The 23,893-nt window shown below is 48.4% G+C and overlaps 1 protein-coding gene across 2 annotated transcripts in view; it reads right to left on the bottom strand.

Moving 5' to 3' along the window:
- Window positions 1-23,893, bottom strand: part of PSD2 (pleckstrin and Sec7 domain containing 2) — a 145,689-nt gene that overhangs the window by 5,520 nt on the left and 116,276 nt on the right. Inside the window, exons 10-13 of one of the 2 annotated variants that reach the window (XM_074960736.1) lie at window positions 18,881-19,095; window positions 17,323-17,393; window positions 3,882-4,039; window positions 1,840-1,984 (exon numbers count right to left, since the gene is read on the bottom strand). In XM_074960736.1, coding sequence (XP_074816837.1) covers window positions 1,840-1,984; window positions 3,882-4,039; window positions 17,323-17,393; window positions 18,881-19,095 — 589 coding nt within the window. The remainder of the gene's footprint in view (window positions 1-1,839; window positions 1,985-3,881; window positions 4,040-17,322; window positions 17,394-18,880; window positions 19,096-23,893) is intronic. The other variant, XM_074960737.1, reaches the window with a different exon arrangement.

Here is a 23,893-nt window from a genome sequence, read left to right as displayed (position 1 = left end):
ACCAGGCTGCTAACAAGGGTCTGTGTCACTCTCGGCTAGGGCTGGCCGGAACATCAGTTCAGGTTCACAAAGGAATGGAGAACTTTGGCATTTTGTTTTTGTTCTGCACTGGAACCAAACTGAGGCCTTTTGGAATTTTTCATGCAAAGACACGAGAGAGGCCCCGGAATGGCCAGCTGGTTCAGACACTCCTCAGGGAGCTGGGCAACTCATATTAAAGGGCCTGTTCTGCCTGATCCCGAGCAGGGACTTGAACCTGCATCTCCTACGTTCTAGCCACCGGCTAGAGTCAGCCCCATCTCTCGCTGTCTCTCCTTTTGGACCTATTCCACTTTGTATAGCTGATAAATATTCATTAGGACAGCAGAGACTGGCACCATAGCCCAAAGGTAAGGGAGCCAGGTGGGACGTGGTTCAGGTCCCTGCTCCAGAGCAGACAGCTGGAGGACTTGAAGCTGGGTCTCTCCTATTGCAGGTGCGGGCCCTGACCACCAGGCTGTTCTGGGGTGCTGCCTCCATCTCTGAGAAACTTTCCCATTGCCCGCAGAAAGGTCTGGTGTCGGTGGCACTTTGCAACGAAAAAATTCCTGACCACCTGAAGAGCATGATTCCGAATAGCCCGATGGGCACAGGGCCAGAGGGAGCAGGACAGAACTAGACAGCAATGGCTACAGGATGCTAAGACTGGCTAGAGCTGAGCCCATGGACATGGGAGACAGGCTGATGCAGCATCAAGGCCATGGCAGCAAATGATGGAAGAAAACAGCATGAATAGGGGCAATAAGAATGACTCTGAAATGGATCCTAGACATTACAGATGGAAAAACCCTGCTGGATCACCTTAGAACAAAATATGGCATCTGATTATTAAACTAGTTCTCAATGGGCACCTTTAAGTGCTAGTAACAATAATGTAGTCGGACGTTGGCTCTATAAGATACTGACTTGAAAATTAAATGGGTCTATCTTTCAGATGCCATTCCCACAAGAGGCAGAGATGACTTCTGCATGCTGCATGGATTGCCAATCACAGGACAGCCAAGAAAGCTGCCTGAAAAATAACCAGATAACCACTCCTGGCTGCACTTTACAAAAAAAGTTACCAATTACTGGGCATTGAGGGCCCAATTTGGCTCCATTGAAATCCACATGAGTTTCGCCATGGAGGTCAATGGGAATAGGGTTGTGCCCTTTGCCCCTGGAAATGGTGAGAAATTGGGAAACGCACTGAGCAATGGGTGACACACTCTCTGAGAAGGAAGGATTTGGGGGCCAGAACAACCAGCCATGAAGCCAGCAGGTTGAGTGTTCTCCTTGAATGTGGCCATGTGCACCAGTGGGCTAATCGGTCACCCTTTAGTAACAACAGGATACTCCACTACCAAAACGCATGCCCTCTGGGTATCTTATTCCTGCTCTGGGGTGGAACAAAGTGTGCGATGCATGACTGGCTGAGCACATAGGCATACCCAGGTTTTCATGAGACCATGCCCACTCTAACCATGTCCACTGCCCTTCCAGCCTCTATAGACTTAGGCAGGCACCTTTCAGCGTATGCAGGTTGATCCAGCAGTGGCATATAGGTGCGCACATTAGGAGCCAGGATCGGACCCTGTGATTTGCCATGGTGTGTGACTGGCCCTCAATCTCAGCCCTGCAGATAGGTGGGTGTGACTCACAGGATAACATTTATCTGTTAATCACATGAAGGCTGGGAATGAACCTGAAACAAGCAGCAGATCTACCCTGGCCACATCCAAAAGCATACCCAGCAGCTCCCAGAATCTCATGCTTGGCACTGACCTGCTTTCCAGCCCCTCCCCCTTGCGCATGCATTACCTGGCACAGCTTAGTCATTGAAGATGGCAAGAGGGGACGGCAGAATTTCTTCATGGAGCATATGGCAGCTGGGAAGGCGGGGGCAGAGAAAATGGCAGCCACTAGGTTTATTCTCAGTATCCAGGAGAGCATTTCTTCTTTGCTTCTGTGACGGGGAGAGAGAGTTTGTTTCTGTCACTGCGCTCAGCCCTGCATGCATTACAGTTGGTTCTAAGGCAGCCCGTTCTCATGCAGCCTTGCTTTGAAGCCCTGTTTTTCTGCGCACCTTGGCTTTGTCAGGTTTGGAACTGAGCAAATTACCAGCTAATTGGAACTGGTTCCTTATTGTATACGGGATTGTCAGTTACGTTTCCCTTTCCCCCTGTAAATTGTCCCAGTGAAAGCCACTAAAACTCTAGCTCTCTGCCTCCAGTTTGTCCACAAAGACTGACCTACGCCATTCGGTTTTATCCCCAGGCCATGCAGCAATGCCAGCTTCCCATCTATGGGCTCTGCCCTGGTTCTGCACAGTCTGTCTCCTGGACTGAGAGGGGAATTTAGTCTACAGTCCATTCAGTTCCTGGCTTTTCTGATGAGACAGCCAACAAAGGCGTGGAACATTGTGGATTGTGGTGGGGATTTTGATGCTGTGGAATCCTGTTCACTACGGACTCACTCCGATTGAGCAGTCAAGAAGATCTGTTGGTCTCAGCCCTGGTGATCGCTACCAACCTGGGCTAGATCCAGACAGATGACCTAGAGGTGACAGACTCCATTTTCCTATTAGCAGTTGCCAGAGGCTTTAATCACATAGAGCCTAGGAGAGGCAAAATCGCCACAGGATTTGAGCACCTACTGAAGGGTTAGAAACAAATAAGCACAGCCGGGAGTGTGAGCTCTGGCTTACCTGATCACCCACGGCTGGGCCAGTCCAGTGAGAAATACATTCCATTTCCCTTCAAGTGAGGTCATGGAAGCAAGACACATTTGTAACTGGATGGGGCCTTAAGCATGGAATGTCCTGCCAAGCCATCCAAAAGTGAAAACCTAACAATGAGCTCTGCTGTAGACCCTGCCTCCTGCCAGGTGGGCATGCATCCCGGCGACTGTGTGCTGTCCGTGGTAGCTGAGGGCAAAGCACAAGAGGGGCAGAGAAGTGCGCCACATCCCAGAGCCTTATCCCGATGCTGCAGTTCCCCAAGGCCTGATTCTGATCTCACTTGCACTGGTTTTATGCTGCAGTAACTGCAATGGAAGTTACGCCTGATTTGCACTAGTGTAACAGAGATCGGAATCAGGCTCCTGAGTCTGCGCAACTGGGCCGGGACCTCTGGCTTCTGTTCTGACTGGAAATACACTGTAAACAGCCTGATTCTCCCAGGCCTTGATTCTCATCTCCCTTGCAGCAGTGTAAATCAGGAATAATGTCATGGAATTTGGTGAGTTACCCTAGTGTAGAACCAAGTAAGTGAGACCAGAATCAGGCATACAGCATTGTGGCCCTTTGCCTTTTGGTCCTGAAAGGAACCAGCAAGTGCGGAGGCTGGAGAAAATGGCCCCCCTACACAAATGAAGACAAGACCAGAATAATGAACTGACAAGGAGTTGGGGCCTAGTCAATAGCCCTGCATGTGACTGTGGGCTCAGCACAGGCCTCACCAGATCTGGGAACTGATCAATGCCCAATGACTGGAGTGGGGGACTCATGTCCTACAACTCTAGGGCTAGATTCTTCCTGAGCTCCTTACTCTTCTTCTGCTCAGTCCTTAGGTGGCTAAACCCCATCTGAAGTCAGTGGAATGGTCCTTAAGTCAGGGCTGAGGAACAGCTGAGTAAGGAGCTCAGGACCTGACTCCTACACATCAAGGATTGTCCACTACTTTGCACCATCATTTTCCCCTGTGCAAGGTGATTTAAAACACGACCATTCAATTTGATCCCTTATTACACCCCCAAAAACTGCCGGTTCCCAGAAACCAGCCTTGAGCCCCAGCTTGGTATTGTTCACATAAGGAATAAAATCAACCAAATGGGAGTCACCTGGACTGTGCTACGGTACTCACGGAGCTTGGAAGAGAAAAACTCTCCAGTCGGCTGTCTTCAGCTTGAGCACGTTGGATTTTTTGCTGTAGTCAGAGGCTTTGGTGGCTAAGGCATGGTGAACTCGGATGGCATTTTTCAGATCCACTTCAGAGAGATCTTTGTCGGGTTTATATTCATCCTGTCACAAAGGAGCATTCATAGGATAATGACAACGCCGGCATCTGTAGGTTTCCTTAACAAACCTGCTCTTTTCTCTATCCTGTGCCGTAATGACAGAGTACCGAGACCAGGAAAAGGCTCCCCTCTACAGTAAGTGCTCGGGATGATAATGCTAATAATTAACAAAATTCTGGCACCTTCTTCCATCATTACATTCACCAGGAAACTGTCAGGTGCCACATACCCACAGCCTGTCAGAGAACGGACAATATGGAGTTACATCCTGAAATCTTTACTCACATGAGTAAAGCCCCTTGAAAGTGAAAGGAACTGATTTTCAGCTGCTGTAAATTGGCTTCAGCCCACGGGCTTCTGGAGCTACACTGATTTACATCAACAGAGAAGATCTGGCCCAACGGTTTCCCTTGCAATAGGAGGAAGCGCAGTATTAACCATTTGGAGCTGAAGGGATCTCTCCATTCAGATGTGCATTGAGAGTCCCTGCACTAAGTTCAGACACAACCCAAGAAAGCTGACTGGAGGTCAGGTTTGAATTGCTTACCCTCCCATCTGTGTCTTGCAGCTCTCTAAATATTAGCCCCGAGATGTTCATGCCACTTTACTTGGCATGTTCCTTTGTGTAATCCAATACAGGAGCCCTGGCAAATTGCAACAAGGTCATTTCACTCCCTTGGGGCTCAGAGAGTTTTCCCAAATGCAGGCGATTTCAAAACTAATGAAAATAATCATAATAAATAATTAATATAGCCGCACTGCTGTTGCCACTTTTGTCCTCAGATCACACAGTGCCTTACAAAGATGAGAAATTAACCCCTGTGCATTTAAATTCCCCTTCAGTCCTCAAAATAAGGCGTATATGGACCTTAAGCGGTGCTGCTTGACCTCTGCCCAGGGATGAATTTCACCCTTTTAATGCATTAAGTCCCACTCACAGTGCAGCCCCTTTAGACCACAGCTGTGCACGGCAACACTGTACAGCTGTTTAGGACAGGAAGTGAGGAAGTAAACCGTATCCAACCGAAGCTGCCGGGAGTGTTCGGGAGGAAGAATGTAGTTACCCTGGCCAGAGTGTGGTAACCCCACTGTTCGTATGAGAACAGCCAGGAGATCTTGGATGACAGAGAAAAGGGATCTCGGTTTTATGGCTCAACAAGAGATGACACCTCCAGCAGCACTGAGTCCCCAGCACTTTGCTGGGGCACTGAATAAGAAAGAAAGGAGCCACCTAATGAGTCAGCAGCACCTACAGCAGTGGTGCCCAAACTTTTCCTGTCACCCCTCCCCCTTACCAGTAATGGACTCTGTCCATGCCCCCCCATTACTGCACAGTTGGCTCAGAAGGTGGAGCCGGGGCGGAACTGGGGATGGGGAGGAGTTGGGGCTAGAGGGGGAGCTGGCCTCGGGGCGGAGCGGGAATGAGAGCAGAGTTGGGCTGGAGGTGGAGCAGGGAGTGGAGCGGTGCTGCGGCTGGGGCCAGAGGTGGGCTGAGGGTGGAGTGGAGCTGCAGCTAGGGCTGGAGCAGGGCTGGGTGGCGGAGTGGGGCTGGGTGGCGCTCCCTCCCTGCCCCCCGGGGCTGGCCTGGGCACTGCCGTGTGCCCCCCCCGAACGTTCTTTCGTGCTCCCTGGGAGGCATGCCCCACAGTTTGGGGCCCACTGATCTACAGTATGATATGCTCTTTACACGTCTTCTATCTAAATACAGATCAAATCCACTTAGCTTGTGAGTGCTCATGGAATCATACACTGGGGTGTGGTTACAGGGAAGCTAAGGGGATGTCTACACTGCAGTTAGACACCTGAAGCTGGCCTGTGCCAGCTGACTTGGGCTCGTTGTCCTCAGGCTAAGGGGCTGTTTAATTCCAGTGTAGACATTCAGGCTCGGCCTGCAGCCCCAACTTTGGGATCCTTCCATCTCACAGGGTCCTGGAGCCCAGGCTCCAGTCCGAACCCACATCTAAACCGCAATTAAACAGCCCCACAGCCTGAGCCTGAGTCAGCTGGCATGGGCCAGCTGCGGGTTTTTAATTACAGTGTAGACTTACCCTATGAGCGAACAGGAAACACAGACAGGCAAAAGGCAACATAAAGGGACAAAGGCTCAGATCCTCAAAAGCATTTAGATGCCTGTCTCCCATTGATTTCCAAAGAATAAACATCTGCTGAGTAGGGACATAAAGCTGATGGGTAATTTCCGACACTTAAAAACTCATTTTCGGTCTTTGTTAAACTACGGCTGTGAAACATGGACATTCAAACAATTGATAATAATGAAACTACAATCCTTCCAGCTGTGGTGTTATAGACCGTGGACAGACCATGTCACCAACGGAAAAGTATTGGAGATTACTGGAATTCAGCAAATGCTTGTCAGAGATCTTGTGAAAAGAAAAGTTCAGTGCGCAGGGCACATTTTAAGGGGTTCGGTGGGCAATGTGTGCTGAAGGGGCACTGGTGGCAGAAGAACAGGGGGCAGAAAAAGGAGATCTTGGATGGACAATGTGGTATCCTGGGCGGATCAAAAGGACCATTCATCCACAAGGAAATTGGCAGAGGATTGCACAGAATGGGCTGCCATGTTGTGACCCGCTGCCACAAGGAGATGCCACACAAGAAGAACTCCCATTGGTTTCAGCAGGAGCTACATGCCTTTGAGGAGCCAGGCCTACTCACTGGGGAAGTCTAGTGAAGCACTGAGATTAGTTACTGGAGGAGGGGATGATGCAAATGGAGGATGGTGTGCATACAGCTGGCTTGGTGGGCCATATGCCCTCTTCTTTAGGTGCCTCTCTCCTCTTCCCATAACAATGCCTTTGAGTAAAAGCACTACAACCTCCTGGTTTTGCCATCACACAGTTGCTGTAAATGGACATAGCTCAGTAAAGGCATTATTAAAAACTTGGCTTTGGGCACCAAGCCTGAAAATGCTTTCCACACGTGCTTACCATTAAGTGCCCCTGATGCCAGGGGCACTGCTCCTGTGCTGAGAGTTGGGGGCAGATGTATCCATGGCCAGGCTCAGGGCCTTAGCTGGAAAAGGGGCTGCCAAGGGTCCATTGGTGGTTTCCATCTTGTAGTGTTTAAGGCCAGACGGGACGCCCAGATCAGCTAGTCTGACCTCCTGTAGATCACAGGGCTCTAAAGACCACCCCCAGACCGAGCTAACAATCAGATTGAAAGCACAGTATCTCCGCCCTCAGGAGACTAAACTATTGTGCACCACAGGCAGAGAACAGGAGGGACCAAGGTGCACCAATGTGCGAGGCTCCCTGCAATGGCAGGGAATTGATTAGGTGAGATATAATCTATATGATCCTGGCAAGTGACCCAGAGGCCCCATCTCTGGTGTCTCAAGGTGACTCTCACAACACATCACATTAGAGGCCAAAATATATTTTTCCCTAGCTCCCAGAGCTACCTATTCAACATAGGATGAAAAAATCATTCTGTCTTCCCTCTACCACTGACATCATTGCCATTCTGTGCTCAGAACCCAGCTGCTCTCCTATACCTGCAGTGGCTTTGCAGGGCTAACAGGAGTACCAGCATCTTTGTGCTTGGGAAGTAGCAGCAGTGCCAGACAGTGAGCAGATGCCAGATGTTGAGTGAGCAGGGTCCATTAATACAGAGCTGTGTTTCTGACTGTAAAAGTGCCTGAAAGCAGCTTTTCTGAAGCAGTCAGCACAAAAATATCTGGTTTGAAATGCTGCTACGTGTATGAGCACATACACCACGAGGCCTCGTGTGATGAGATGCTAAAAGGAACCATGCCAAGAAAAGTCTGGCAGCAAATTCCTACCTTGAGGTGGCTGACTCCTTAAAGGTGAACCTCAAAGAAAATCTCAGTATTGCATCACCTTGGGGCAGAAGGAGGCGGGGACCTGGCTGCATACTGCTGAATGGGATGCAATTTTGAGGGGCTTTTCCCTACAGTGGTGACTTAGTGTGTGGCAATTTGATTTTCCTAAAGAATTCTAACATCACAGCACATCATGGGGCTGGTTTAAAATGATTGCAGTTTTTTCCACCCTAGAGATGCTGAAATCTCATGTAACAAAAACCATGTAACAAACCATGGCCATATCCATACACAACTGTGGTTGACAACAGGAATTGAATCCAGGACCCACAGCATCAAAAAGGCCAGTGTCTATGGTCTGAGCTAAACGAGCACAGGTTTGCTCATAAGTACATTGTATTTTGTTATAGGAAGGGATACAGCTGATCAGGAACTGTCACTATGATTTTCCAATGTAAAATGCGATGTCTCCAAAATTGAATTTTTTTGTGGGAAATTTTGCTGAATTCCATGGGAAGTTTTGCTGAAAATTTTCAATTTTCTGTTAGGAAAATCTAAATGCAATATTTTGTTTAGAGTCAGTTTGACCTGAATTGGAATATTTTTAAATGAATTTAACCAGAAAGGCTTCCTTTCAAATTAGATACTACAACTTTCAGATACTATGGTAATAAGTATGGTATAAGAACCTGCATAGAATAGAAATCAGTTTAAAAAAATTAAACTGCATTTCTCTAGTGCATTGCTTTATGGGAGTTGTCATTTGGGCCCCATTGTCTCTGATGAGCAAGGCTGCTGGGAAGATTACACCTCCCACAACGCAATGTGGAACCAACTGCTCAGTCGGCCAGATAGACAACCAGAGTGAGACATGACCACACACAAGGCCAATGTACTATATATACATTTTCATGAACTTCAAAAGGTCCAGGGAGTTACCCAAGTGTTCAGATGCTTCTCCAATACTTTAAACCTTTTGGGTCTGCAAAACTGGGTTGGGAATCTCACAAGAGCAGGATCTCTAGTGAGATTTCCAGTAGGGCCGGAAATATGGCAAGAATAACTTCTTTGGTTATTGACACATCTGCTTCCAGTCCCTGCAGAAACAAGTGACAATGAAATTACAGTGTGTGTGTGGGGGGGGAGGGGGTGCGGAAGGGGGGAGGAAAGTCAAAGGGATAATCTTAAAAAGAAAGTGCGACGCTGTTCTGAAAAGGGACCGTAACACGAATGTCATTGGCTTCCACATTTATTGTCCCCTTGCTGATTTCAGCATCAAATGTGCTTACTTCACAAGTCAAAAGATAGTTTTTCCGACTGCTGGCCCTGGGGTTTGAGTGTCAAGCTAGGTCATTTCTGGCTTGTGCATCATCATCGATGGTAGGTTCTGCATTTGGGAGTTAGGGCCAGATCCTGCCAAGTATTAGCTCTTTGGGGCCACTCTTTGTTATACGTGTGTAAAGCAGCTAGTACAACAGGGCCCTGATCCCTGACTGGGGTACATAGATGCTATCATAACAATAATAATAATTGATAATAATGGAATCCCACTGAAGTCATAGGGTCTTGATGTAACCCTAAATATACACATAGTCATATGTCTTTGTAAGACTGGCTAAGTAACAGACAATTTTGTCAGTGATGCATGAGGGAGACTAGAGTGCAGCTCTGTCTCCCATAACTCTGCTGGCTCTACACAACGAAGACTAACATGAAGGGGAAAGGAGTCCAGGAGAGCTGGCTGTATTTCAAGGAATCCCTGTTGAGGTTACAGGGACAAACCATCCCGATGAGTCGAAAGAATAGTAAATATGGCAGGCGACCAGCTTGGCTTAATGGTGAAATCCTAGCAGATCTTAAACATAAAAAAGAAGCTCACAAGAAGTGGAGGGTTGGACATATGACCAGGGAAGAGTATAAAAATATTGCTCGGGCATGTAGGAATGAAATCAGGAGGGCCAAATCGCACCTGGAGCTGCAGCTAGCGAGAGATGTCAAGAGTAACAAGAAGGGTTTCTTCAGGTATGTTGGCAACAAGAAGAAAGCCAAGGAAAGTGTGGGCCCCTTACTGAATGAGGGAGGCAACCTAGTGACAGAGGATGTGGAAAAAGCTAATGTGCTCAATGCTTTTTTTGCCTCTGTCTTCACGAACAAGGACAGCTCCCAGACTGTGTGCTGGGCATCGCAACATGGGGAGTAGATGGCCAGCCCTCTGTGGAGAAAGAGGTGGTTAGGGACTATTTAGAAAAGCTGGACGTGCACATGGGGCCGGATGAGTTGCATCCGAGAGTGCTAAAGGAATTGGCGGATGTGATTGCAGAGCCATTGGCCATTATCTTTGAAAACTCGTGGCGAACGGGGGAAATCCCAGATGACTGGAAAAAGGCTAATGTAGTGCCAATCTTTAAAAAAGGGAAGAAGGAGGATCCTGGGAACTACAGGCCAGTCAGCCTCACCTCAGTCCCCGGAAAAATCATGGAGCAGGTCCTCAAGGAATCAATCCTGAAGCACTTACACGAGAGGAAAGTGATCAGGAACAGTCAGCATGGATTTACCAAGGGAAGGTCATGCCTGACTAATCTAATCGCCTTCTATGATGAGATTACTGATTCTGTGGATGAAGGGAAAGCAGTGGATGTATTGTTTCTTGACTTTAGCAAAGCTTTTGACACGGTCTCCCACAGTATTCTTGTCAGCAAGTTAAAGAAGTATGGGCTGGATGAATGGACTATAAGGTGGGTAGAAAGTTGGCTAGATTGTCGGGCTCAACGGGTAGTGATCAATGGCTCCATGTCTAGTTGGCAGCCGGTGTCAAGTGGAGTGCCCCAGGGGTCGGTCCTGGGGCCGGTTTTGTTCAATATCTTCATAAATGATCTGGAGGATGGTGTGGATTGCACTCTCAGCAAATTTGCGGATGATACTAAACTGGGAGGAGTGGTAGATACGTTGGAGGGCAGAGATAGGATACAGAGGGACCTAGACAAATTGGAGGATTGGGCCAAAAGAAACCTGATGAGGTTCAATAAGGATAAGTGCAGGGTCCTGCACTTAGGACGGAAGAACCCAATGCACAGCTACAGACTAGGGACCGAATGGCTAGGCAGCAGTTCTGCGGAAAAGGACCTAGGGGTTACAGTGGACGAGAAGCTGGATATGAGTCAGCAGTGTGCCCTTGTTGCCAAGAAGGCCAATGGCATTTTGGGATGTATAAGTAGGGGCATAGCGAGCAGATCGAGGGACGTGATCGTTCCCCTCTATTCGACATTGGTGAGGCCTCATCTGGAGTACTGTGTCCATCCACACTACAAGAAGGATGTGGATAAATTGGAGAGAGTCCAGCGAAGGGCAAGAAAAATGATTAGGGGTCTGGAACACATGACTTATGAGGAGAGGCTGAGGGAACTGGGATTGTTTAGTCTGCAGAAGAGAAGAATGAGGGGGGATTTGATAGCTGCTTTCAACTACCTGAGAGGTGGTTCCAAAGAGGATGGTTCTAGACTATTCTCAGTGGTAGAAGATGACAGGACAAGGAGTAATGGTCTCAAGTTGCAGTGGGGGAGGTTTAGGTTGGATATTAGGAAAAACTTTTTCACTAGGAGGGTGGTGAAACACTGGAATGCGTTACCTAGGGAGGTGGTAGAATCTCCTTCCTTAGAAGTTTTTAAGGTCAGGCTTGACAAAGCCCTGGCTGGGATGATTTAATTGGGGATTGGTCCTGCTTTGAGCAGGGGGTTGGACTAGATGACCTCCTGAGGTCCCTTCCAACCCTGATATTCTATGATTCTATGATTCTAAGAGGAGTAATGTGCAATACAGGTTTAGTTATAGAGAGCAAATCTGACTCAGCATAGATTGGACAAGGTTTGTAAAATGCCATGTTCACACAGACACTGTCTAGAGTTGGACTACACGATAATCCTGATTCACCAAACCCCTATGCTTCTGTTTGACCTTAAACACAAATGCAATCCCATCCCAGTTCAACAAAGCACTTAAACTCTGATCCAAGGCCCACTGAAATCAATGGAAAGACTGTCATTGACATCAATGAGTTCAGGCCCCTAATACCATTTTGAACTTGGATTTAATGATAAACACGTGCTTAATTGCTTTGCTGAATTGAGGCCTGTAAATCCAAAAATTTAGTAGCAATCCCACTCAGTAAAAGATTTAAGGGTGGCAATTTTGCAACAGAAAAGCTTCAAAAACAGACTCCAACGGGAAACTGCTGAGCTTGAATTAATATGCCAACTAGATACCATTAACTTGGGTTTGAATAGAGACTGGGAGTGGCTGGGTCATCACACATATTGAATTTATTTCCTTAAGTTAAGTATCCTCACACCTTCTTGTCAACTGTCTAAATGGACCATCTTGATTATCACTACAAACGTTTTTTTCTCCTGCAGATAATAGCTCATCTTAACTAATTAGCCCCTCACAGTTTGTATGGTAATTTCCTACTTATCTGTATGTACATATCTATCTTACTATATGTTCCATTCTATGCATCTGGTGAAGTGGGCTGTAGCCCACGAAAGCTTGTGCTCTAATAAATTTGTTAGTCTCTAAGGTGCCACAAGTCCTCCTGTTCTTTTTTCAATCCGTGTTTTTATTTAAATTTCAGTGAAAACTGGTAGACATTCGGATCGAACCATTCCTTGCAGCCTTTGGAGGAGTTTCACGCAACCATTCGTGTTGGCTGGCGCATCGTCCTCAGCGTTGTTGTTGCAGCTGTGGTAGCACCTTTCATACCTCCCTTTTTGCACTCGTGCTTTAGTTACAATTTCCAGCAATAGAGCCAATCTTACCCGCCAACAAGCTGAAATGCCAGTATCTTTCACTTCCAAAATGACCTCGTTTTTCTTTGGAAACTGGCTTTTTCCTTAATGAAAAATAGGCCAAGTGTTGGTGAGAGTATCTCTGAATTTCAGCAACCTTTTCTGTTAGAATGGGGTCACTTTCAAGTTTGAAATGCCCCCAAACGATTGAATGATAAGGAGTTTATTTCATTTTATCCTAAATATTTTACAGGCCTTTATTTCGTGGGAATGAGCTTCAGGGTATCTCGTAGTTTATCTCATCCACTTTCCCTTTCCCTATTCTATTCAGAAATATTAAAATGCTTTAGAAAGACAATGTGGGTGCGGTAATACCTGTAATTGGACTAAATTCAGTTGGTGAAAGATTCAGGCTTACCCAGAATTCTTCTTCAGCTATGTGTAAGCTCAAAAACTTGTCTCTCTCTCACCAACAGAACTTGGTCCAATAAAAGCTATTACCTCACCCACCTTGCTCCCCTAATATCCTGGGAACAACACAGCTACAACAACTCATTGGCTCACATTCTCCGCCGTGCCCAGTTTCTGCTGGGTGTAGCTGAGGACGGTGCTGGGACCATCGGGGAATCAGCCAGCCATTCCCCTTTGCCTGGTACGCTCCCTACAGCAACTCCACATCTGCTGGGACTCCAACACAGGAATCCCTAGTTTGGAAGCTTTTTGGCCCCTTTGCCGCGTCTGAGGAGCTGGATAGGAGGAGAGAATCAGGCCTGCTGAGCCTGATTCCGCTCTCTCACACAGTGATGAAAGTCAGGAATAACTCCAGTGTGAGGCCAGAATTAGGTGCTGTTACTATGGAGATGTAGCTCAGAGAGAAAAGGGACAAGAGCTTCTCATGATCCAATCTGCTGATGGGGTGTGGATAGGCTTCCCACTGACTAAGGCTCTGAGGGTACGTCTACACAGCAACCACCCCCACCCCAACCCCCAGCAGCAAGTCTCAGAGTCCAGGTCAACTAACTTGGGCTCATGCTGCTGGGCTAAAAGTAGCACTATAGACATTTGGGCTCGGGCTGAGCCTGCGGGACCCTCCCCACTTGCCCGGTTCTCAGAACCTGGACTCTCATCTCTCCTCACAAGCCCGAGTCAGTTGTTGGAGGAGCTAAGACTCGCTGCTGTGGCTCTGTTTTCACCGTGTAGACATACCCAGAGGCTCATCTCTGCCCTCGCTCTCCCATGCTGGGAACAGAATTTGTGTCTCCTGGGCTAGGTTTCCTGAAGTAATGCCCAGCCTGCCTATTCTGTGGCTTAGAGGAGTTTTACTTACCCTCCAGCCTGCTCTCACCCTTTTACAAGGAGTTTGAAAACTCGCCCTTTTAAACATGCTCAGTACCGTATTTGCACAAGGGAGCGCCTCTGTAACCTGAGTGCCCACCTGTACAGGCATCGGTCAGTTACCGCGGAAGCACCCCCTCTCCTGCCTAGGCCAGATCACCAGATCCACTCTCAGGAGGAAGGGCTGCAGGATCAGGCCCTCTGGACGGTCTCCAAACAAGCAGCTCTTAAAAGCAGTCCTACATAATAACACTTAGCTCTTCACACACAGCCATTAATCCTCTCAACACCCATGTGAGTGAGGTAATTATGGCTTATTATCCCCATTTTACAGCGGTGAAATTACTTGCCAAAGGCCATACAGTGAGTCAGCAGCATGGCAGGGATTAGAGCTCAGGAGCTCTCCGCTTGCTCCTCAAGACCCACTAAAGGATCAAGAAATTGCTTCTCCAAACTATGCTTGGACATGCCAATCTAGCAATTAACAGGAGGGAGTCAACAACATGTGCTATCACTGAACCATTAGATCTATCTATCTATCTAGGACAAGGTGCAAGAGGTAATCTCTTTGACTGGACCAAGTTCAGGTGGTGAAAGAGACAAGCTTTTGAATGACATATAGTTCTTCAGGTCAGGGGTAGATTGAAAGCATGTCTCTTCCATCCACAGAAGCTGGTCCTATAAAAGAGATTATCTCACCTATCTTGGCTTTCTCCTACATTGTGACCAACATGGTGACAACAACTCTGAAAACAACAAAGGAGGGTGTGTCTCTCATTACCATACTAACTGCACACCAGGGTCCAATGGGACTCTCTGTTCTTAGTACCTCATACACAGGACCAGATCCCTACTCCCTGGCCCAGCCCCTTTGTGCTGCGAGAGTGGAGTGAGCAGCTGGGGCTTGTCAATTGATAAGAAAATCCCTGGATGACATAGAGTCAGCTACGTTGGCTTTGTCCCACCTCTTTCTGGCTCCCCTCCAGTGCTGGTGGTATGATAGGGGCATGGCTGGACCACCTGAAACGCCCGTGATCCAGGACCAGTGGAAAGGCCCTTCGGTTTCCATTGCAGCTGGTGTAAGTTAGAGCCACCCTGAGGCTGCTCTAACTTATGTCCCAAGATCAAAAGAGAGTGGAGAATGCTCTAAACCTGTTGCCATCTTCACTGATGGGTCCTGCATTGAGTGTAGCTTGGCTAGATGCGGCCCTAAAGGTCCACTTGTGTCCCTGACTGTGCATACACAGCTCCCCACTGCCTCTCCTGATAGCTAGTCTGGTGTTGCTGAGGGCAGAATCTGTGTTCCTTATTGTCATCATGGTCTGGAGGCTGGTAATATCCTCTTCACTGCCATTTCCCAGGGCTTTGTAGCCAAACATATCCTACCCCATTGTTATCTACAGCCAACTTGCTGCAATGTATACTTATTAACACCTTGGCAACATTGCCTATTGGGTAAAGCATAGAACTGGGCATCAAGAGATCCCAAATCTTCTAGAAATGCTCAATGTGAAGGTTCAGTGACTTGCTTCAAGGTCACAATTGGGCATTTGTAGAAGAACTGGGAATCTCTTAACTCTCAGTTCTGTGCTTTAACCACTAGGCAATACCTCCATTATATTAATACGCATAGATTGTTCAAGTACAGCAGCACAGTGGTACAGGGTCAGGTAACTGTGGGGCTGCTGCTCTTAATAATATGTTGCATCTCAAAAGGACACCAAATGCTCTTTATAAATATAACTGGTTTATAAACTATCCATGGAGATCACTTCGCACTCTGTGAAATGCAGCTACCTCTGGGGTGAAATGTGGCAGCTACTTAACAGCATACAGCAACAATCTGCAACCATTTAGAGTGAATGTGAATAAGAAAGCCATAGCAAACCAAAACTGCAGCAAAGAATTGTAAATAGGCAGATTTCATTTATCCCTATTGGTGTCTACCCAGGACTTTGGGGTTAATATCGCTTATGAACTGCCATGGGATCACGGATAACTACAAGTGGCCCTGACCTCAGCTTTTCCATCTCTACCAAAAGAGAGCATCTTCTCTAGCATGGTGACCCTTCCCTTAGTCCCATGTGGGGGACTGGCTGAGTACTCATTAAGAAGGAGGTAGCTAACATCACCTCTTCCTGCAGTTGCCACAATCTCCCTCCCCAAGAGCTGCTCTAGCCAGACTCTGCTAAGCTGGAGATCTGCTGCAGTCCCAGCTGATGGCAGCATGGATGTAAAAATCCAAACTGGCTGAGAGCAACAAGCACCAATCAATTACCATCAGCCCCTGCCAGATCTCCGAGAGCCCCGTCACACATACTCCAGGATCACCACCAGCACCACATAGAGATCGTCAGGGTGTGAGCATGGGGCTGAGTCACAACTTCGTGCTGCCCTGAGGGGCCCTCGTGCCTCTCTTATATAATTCACAATTTGTTTACTTCTGTTGTGTTGGAGACATTAATGCGACACACGTGGTTGCCTACCCACAGGAAGTGCCAGAGAGGCAGAAAGGAGGATGCCACTGGTGACAATACCAAAGGGCACCAGGAGTGGGGTTCTACAGCTGTTCTCTTGAGCTGGGCTTTGTGCTTTACCTCATCCATGGGGAGACACAGTGAGCAGAGTTGTGTGGTGGCCCCCTTAGGAAATACATACACGTGTACAGTCTGCCAGGAAAAAGGCAGAGAGACTCCAGCATCGATCCCTACTAAGGACCCAACTCAGTGAAGCACTGAAGCCTGTGCCTCACTTTAAGCACGTGAGTTTCCCATTGAGGTCAACAGGACTATTTGCATGCGCAGAGTTAGGCCCGTGTGAATACCTCACTGAATCAGGGACCGACTGAAGATAATGACAGGGCAGAAAAAGACTACTCTGACCCTCCACCGACCTCAGCTGTGAGGGGCTACCCACTGCATCAGGCCCCACTAATATCCTGTCTGACCTGGCTGGGAATATTGGCAGTGAAAGAACTTCAGCCACCTCCCTTGTGAAGACCATCCCCGCAAAGGCCTAGCCTCATTTCTCCTTCCTTAACCTCAGAACATTGCTCTTTGTATTGCCATTTTCTAAGGCTGGGAAGCCTTCACTACAGCATTCCCCTGAGGATATGGAAGATGATCAAGTCCTCCACCCCGAGTCATTTGATTAGATACAGTTAATTCCCTCCAGCTCTTCTTACAGGCGCCTCCTGCTCCTATGCACAAAACACTCTGGAAGTCGGCACCTGCATTGTGAGCACGGGCTCAGAATTGCTGCCTCCTTCTCCAGCATTTGCATCCTTTTCTAGGAGTCTTCCCTTGTAGCAACATTTCGTACAGCATGAAAGAATAAATATCAGCATGGGACAGAGTTGGCCATTTTTACCTTCTGCAAATAAAGAATGGTCCCTTTAAGCACAGCATAAAACTTCTTCCATCCTCTTCTTCCTCTCGGGGCTAAAACAAAGAAAAGCAGCTCATTACATGGGCCTGTTAACTACAGCTTCCTCTTCCTCACTGGTAACGCTGAAGGGAACCTGCCACACTACTTGTTCTGTAGGGTCGGAGTTGGGGGCCTGGACAAAGTAGCTCCATGGCAATGCTTGGCACTACAGAGGGGGCGTTCATCCTGGGCAGGCTGCAAAGGAGGGGGGCTCTGTGATGATGGGTGAGGATGACAAACGTGCCCTGGTGCTTAGTATGGGGCTGCTCAGAGAGGGGAGACCTTGGGCCATAACCTTAGGTATTCCTGGGGTTTTAATGGGTATCAGTGACTAGGCCATCCATCTCCATTAACAGAAATAATCCTCAGTGGTTTTACTAATTGCCGGTAATCAACTAACAGATTCCAAACACATTTCCCTGTATCTCTCCTGAGCTCCCATTTCACCGCAGCATTACTTGGCATCCAGTTGCTAATGGAGCTCAAGCATGTACAGTGCAATGGCAGAATGGAGATGGGCCAAAGCCACACAGTTGAGACCCTGCATCCACACTCTCCCCAGGTTCAGGGGTCTGTTGGGTCTGGGGTTTCAGCTGGGCTCATGCTAGAGAACGGATCTGGGTCTGGACCTTCCCTATAGCTCAGGGTGCTGGGATCCAGAGTTTGGGCTAAGCCCAGTATAAGGATGGGGCCAGCTGCAAAGCTCGGCCGTTCCTGATGCCTGGGGGCAGCTGGTAGCAGCAATCTGATTTTGACCCACCCCTTTTAGAGGAGTGTTTGGGGCTCTATTGGGGCTCTAATTATGGGGCCAAGTCTGGGCTGAGATGGAGATACACAGCCCCACTGCAAGCCCCAGGATGTGGGGACATGTGCTCATTGCTATACCCCTGAGCATGCAGAGCATTTGCACCATTCTGTGACCAGCCAGGTCTGCGTGCCCCACCTACTCCCCTATCCCAGCTGGTTAGCATCCCAGGGAGACAGAAGAGGGCAGGGGCTGCAACTATGGCCCTTCCTGAATGTGGTGCTGCCAGGGGAGAGCCCCTGGCTCGTGTAGGGACAACCATCACGACTCCCTTTGATTGCGATTTTACCACACCAAAGAAAAAGCAAAACCAGAAGAGGGGAGTGAAAAGCACTGAAATTAGGTGGGGAAAGTACTGAGCTGGATGGCAGAGTTCACCCTCTTGCACCAGGGGAAATATACCACAGCATAGCCCTATGCACCACTGAAATCCTCAAAACAGGACTGAAGTGGTGCATTGGCCTTGACTTGGCCCTCTGCACTGGGACACCCAGAAGTCAGTATATGGGGTCCTGGCTACCAGCCATGCAAACCAGCTAGGTTTATCTCTCTGCATACTTGTCTGCGGCATTCACCCAGCTCTGGTCTTGATGCTAGACCCAACTCTTACTGCATGTCCTGGTGCTGTCCTCTCTGCCCTAGGTGTCCCTTACTGGCATGTCATGCTACATGCTGCACTTCTCTTCTAACACATACTTCTCTTCCCATCTGTATCGGCATGGGTTTTCCGGGTGAGGACGCCATGCTTATAGGTAATTGCATTCAGCGCCTGGGGAATGTCCAGGAAAGGATTGCTGCCGTCTACGATCCGCGTCACTTTCTTTGCACTGGCTCCTAGTTTGTCGTCCACGAGTTCCGACAGTGATTTTCTCAGCTCATCCTCGTCACTTGGAAAGAAACCCAGAGAAAACCTTGAACAAAGAACATTAGTCTTTGACACTATGTTTTACCTGCTAGAGGGACCAGGCCTTGGTTTGAGCAAGTCACCCATTACAGTAGCGGTAGAATACAGCGGTAGAACCAGGTTGTTATATATTGAAAATCATGGTGTGCCAAGTACTGTAATATGTGGGGTCAAATTCTCCTCTTGTGAGCACTGCTGCAGCCCTGTTGACTTGAATGGCATTGAACAGGGCATAACGGTGAGAGGCATTTGACAACCCGTGATTGTTCTCATTGCAGCTTTGTGACATTACTTAGTCAAACAGGAGACATCATGGTTAATGCTAACAAAGCATATGTGGAAGGGAGATTCAGCCTAGTGCTTCAGGGCTTAGGCCTGCTATTAGAGTCCTGGGTGAGATCTAATGTGGGAGGCAAATTAGCCCAAGTCAGCTACTGTCGGGTTCTTACACCTTCCGCAGAAGCATCTGGGTACTAGACTAGACAGAGCTCCACGCTGGCGTAGATTGGGCTGGAGAACATGGGGCTAAGCCAACCTGATTATGGAATGAGGCTCACCAGAGAGCAGAAGGCGACTGGAGCAAGAGGAATGAGAGCCAAGCTCACATGGTGATGGAGCCCAGCTGGAGAAAGGGCTGCAGAGAGTCGAACAGGACACTCAGAGGAAGGAAAGCTCTCCAGGACGGAGCCCCTGGGAGAGACCTTGATGGAAGCAGGGACTGGGAAAAGCTCTCCACGCAGGGAGGCATGGGCAAAATCTTGACTAACCAGGGAAGTGACTGCGGGGTCTACACTGCAATTAAACACCTGCAGCTGGCCTGGGTCAGCTGACTCGGGGCTCGGGCTGTGGGGCTATAGAATTGTGGTGTAGCTGTTTGGGCTCGGGCTGGAGCCCGGGCTCTGGAACCACCCCAGAACAGCCAGTGCCTATATGGCACAACTGGGCCCACTACAAATTAGGCTGGGGCCATATCAGAGTTCAGATGTAAGCTATGCAATAATGGGCAAAAAGAGACTTCAGCTAGCAGGGATGTCACCAGGGCATCAAAGTATAAGAACATCAGAACCTAAGAACGACCACACTGGGTCAGACCAAAGGTCCATCTCGCCCAGTGTCCTGTCTGCCGACAGTGGCCAGTGCCAGGTGCTTCAGAGGGCATGAACAGAACAGGTGACCATCGAGTGAAGTATCTGCCCCCTCCACTGGCTGGCCTGCTAAGGGCCAGAAGTCTGGGCTCCTCTAGCAAATGGCCAATGCCGTATTGTCATTGCACCAAGGGGTGTCATGGGGGCACTGGGGCTTTAGGTCAGGGTGGGGGCATGGCCCTTGTGCCCACTACATTTCTCACCTGGACCTCATGGCTCTCCTTCCAGGGGCTGGGTGGAGCTACTTGGATGTGATAGTGTGTATTGCACTAACACTCTTGTGAGGCACTGTGGAGAGGGGTCTAGCTAAGGGCATGGGCAGAGGAGGTCAGGTGCCCGGAGTGGTGGGGAATGATCTGGTGTGGTATCTGACTCGTCGGTATCTCTGAGGATGCAGCAGGTAGCCTGGTGCAGAGGGTCTATGTTGCCCATGTGAGTGTCTGTGCTCAGCACTATGGCTGTGCGATGGTACCTTATGCTCCCTGCTCCAGGCAGTACTTGTGTTAGTGCAAAGGAGGCTAGAGGTCTCTCATGTTGCAACCAGCCTGTCTGCAATAAAGCAAGGAGCCCTGAAGCCAGGCAGCATCTGCTTCCCCTTCCTCCAGGATCTCAGGCTGATACAGAGGGAGGAAGGAAAAGAGTGCATGGAAATGGGGGGTGAAGGGGTGGGAGGAAGAGATCTATGAAGTACCAGCTAAATCAGGCAGGAACTGAACTGTCCCAGCCTTTGGAAGGCTGGTGCCAGGGGGCTCTGTTCTCCCTACTCACTGTGTGCAAAAGAGGCTGTGCGCATGGTAATCCAGCGTTTTGCAATAACACGATAATCGCTTCCCTGTCTTCAGCTGAACTAGCTGCACTTTCTCTGAACTCTCTTATATAAAATTTCCTGCCAGATGCCAGCGCATTAGAGCAGCCTTATTGGAGCTAGAGGGCTCCCTCTAGTGGCTGATTTACAGCAATACTTTGGCTTCTTTGCTGACCATTGCCTGCAATGAAGTCAATCAGGTTGCTTTGGCCTGGTGGGATTTTGCTCGCTCTCTCTCTCTCTCTCTCATTTATTTAGGATTGGATTTTCAAAAGCACCTAATAGAGTTCAGAGCATAATTTCCATTGATAATCATTGAACACTTAGTGGGATAGGGCCAGCTACATAAGAATGGCCATACTGGGTCAGACCAAAGGTCCATCTAGCCCAGTGTCCTGTCTTCCGACAATGGCCCATGCCAGATACTTCAGAGGGAGTGAATAGAATAGGGCAATTATCAAGTGATCCATCCCCTGCCATCCAGTTCCAGGTTTAGGATTGGTAGTCAGAGGTTTAGGAAGACCCAAGCATGGGGTTGCCTCCCTGACCATCTTGGCTAATAGCCATGAATTTATCTAATTCCTTTTTAATTCCAGATATACTTTTGGCCATCACAGCATTCCCTGGAAATGAGTTCCACAGGCTGACTGTGTGTTGTGTAAAGAAGTCCTTCCTAATGTACTTCCAACAGTCTCATCAGCAGAGCAGGGCAAAATTTTTCTCATGAAACTTTTTTTGGGGAGAAAGACTACGATTCGACAGCACTGCAACATTTTGTGAATTCATCTTGGTTTCTCTGAATTGTTCATTTAGGAAAAAAATTTTTTTCTGTTTTTTTGTGTAAAAATTTACTTGTATTTTATTTTTGAAAAATTCAGAAATATTAAAAAATGGTCAAAATCCAAACAAAATGTTTTGTTTCACCCAAAACAATTTCCCCCATTACTTTTCAATGCACCAAATTTTTTTAAATAAGTATTTTCTGTCTGAGGCAAAATGATTTCCCCCCACCCAACTTTTTCAAATTGCCAACAAACTGAAAAATCCATTATTCACCCAGCTCTACTCATCACCCCATTGCTTTTCAGGAAAAATAAAACCGGAGAAACATTTTCCAGTGTAGCCAGGCAACTGCAAGGCACGTGCAGCTGGTGTTGGGAAATGGAACCTCTCGGCCACAAGTCACTTGTGAGCATCTGCCTACCATCTGGTAGCCCCTTTGTGAAATGACATAGTGGGTCTCAGTCCAGTTCCTGATACATAGGTGGACGCATCATAAACACCACCACCACCAGAGGTGGATTAGGGGGTTGTGGGGCCCCTGGGCCAGTGCAAGTGGGGGTCCCTCCCCACCCCTGCTGCCTGTAGTCCTGCCCGCTTCTCCTGGTGCTCCTGCTGGGGAAATGGGGTCAGGGAACGTGGGCTTGCCCTGCTCCCCTCCCACCCAGTATTTTGTGCCCAGACTCTGCTCCCCAGCAGGACCACTGGGTGGGTGGAAGGGTTGGGGCATGGTGGCGCCCATTTTTCCGGGGGGCCCCCAATTGGCCAGGGCCCTTGGGCACAGGCCCTGTCGGCCCAGTGGCTAATCCATCACTGACCACCACAGTTGGTATTCAACTGGCCCTATAGAGAGACCAGGGACTGACTGGGCCAGGACGAAAGCAGGTCTCTCCCAAAGGACAAAGTGCATGGGGGGGGGGGGAGGGGCGTGGACTGCCCAGAACATAGCAGATCTGTGGGTAAATAAAGGGGTTGCTGCTAGGGTAAGAATAGCCCTAAACACACATGTTTTGTTTTGTTTTTTAAAAAGGATGTTCAACCAGAGTGAGGTCAGGGCAAGACCCACTTCATGGCTCTCTTAATTCAGGCCCATCAACCGACACATGAGGTCTCAAGGAGAGGCCAGTGCAGCCTGAAGAGCGTATTTCTAGCACAGCTGTTCCACCCCACCTCCAGCTTGGACAGCTAATATCTATACGCAAAGGATCTTCCCTGTTTTTATCTTGGCTGTTTTTTACCTGACACCCACATCCCCTACAGGCGTGCGAGTTTCTAATGGGAAATCAACCAAGGCTTGGCTTACTGAGCAATATATGGTTCTCTTCCTTTTTTCAATTACACTGTTTGCGTAGCTTGTACAGTAAATTTCCATAATCAACCGACTGTATGCATTGTAATGGGCTGGATGACATTGTGCTCAGGGGGTTGCAGCAGTAATTAATCCTGGTGGAAGGTAGAGAAGTTCTGGTTTCAGCAGCTGTGCACATTTTCCACATGGCCCCATGGTGGCTCTTGATGGGACGTCATCCTGAGCTTGTTTCTGCTAGTTAATCCCTGAGGACAACTGCACTGGGAGTGAGCGCTGCACACACCGCCCTCCACTGCCTGGCATTAATGGCCTGATTTGCAGTGGTGCCGCAGGCTCTCAACACCCATCAAAGCCCACTGGAGCTGCACAAGCTAAGGACTTCTGAAAAATCAGGCTACAACTGCATCAATACAAGAGCCATCAGGAATGGGAGGGGTCAGAAGGCGAAGAGCAATGGGATGGGGATGAGATGGTGCTTAGCAGAGGATGAGACAGGAAGTCTGGAAAAAGAGACGAGATTTGTAATGGGCCTCCCATGAGTAGAACCATGCACCTCCGTGGAGCCTCCCTGAGGTTAATGGGCCTCAGGGATCCAACCGCCTGCAGCTCATTGCAGGAGTGGGGTCTAATGTTGTAACAGATGGAGTTTAAAACAGATAAAGGGACTGCGGCTGGAGTTAAGGTGTTGCAAAATTATTATTATTATTATTATTATTGGAGATGATAAGGATGACATTGCTGACCAGGGTAAGTATGGTATTAATTG

This window comes from Natator depressus, chromosome 8 (genome assembly GCF_965152275.1).
Source record: "Natator depressus isolate rNatDep1 chromosome 8, rNatDep2.hap1, whole genome shotgun sequence".
In the NCBI taxonomy this organism is placed as follows: domain Eukaryota; kingdom Metazoa; phylum Chordata; order Testudines; family Cheloniidae; genus Natator; species Natator depressus.
This window is presented reverse-complemented; position numbering and strand designations above follow the sequence as displayed.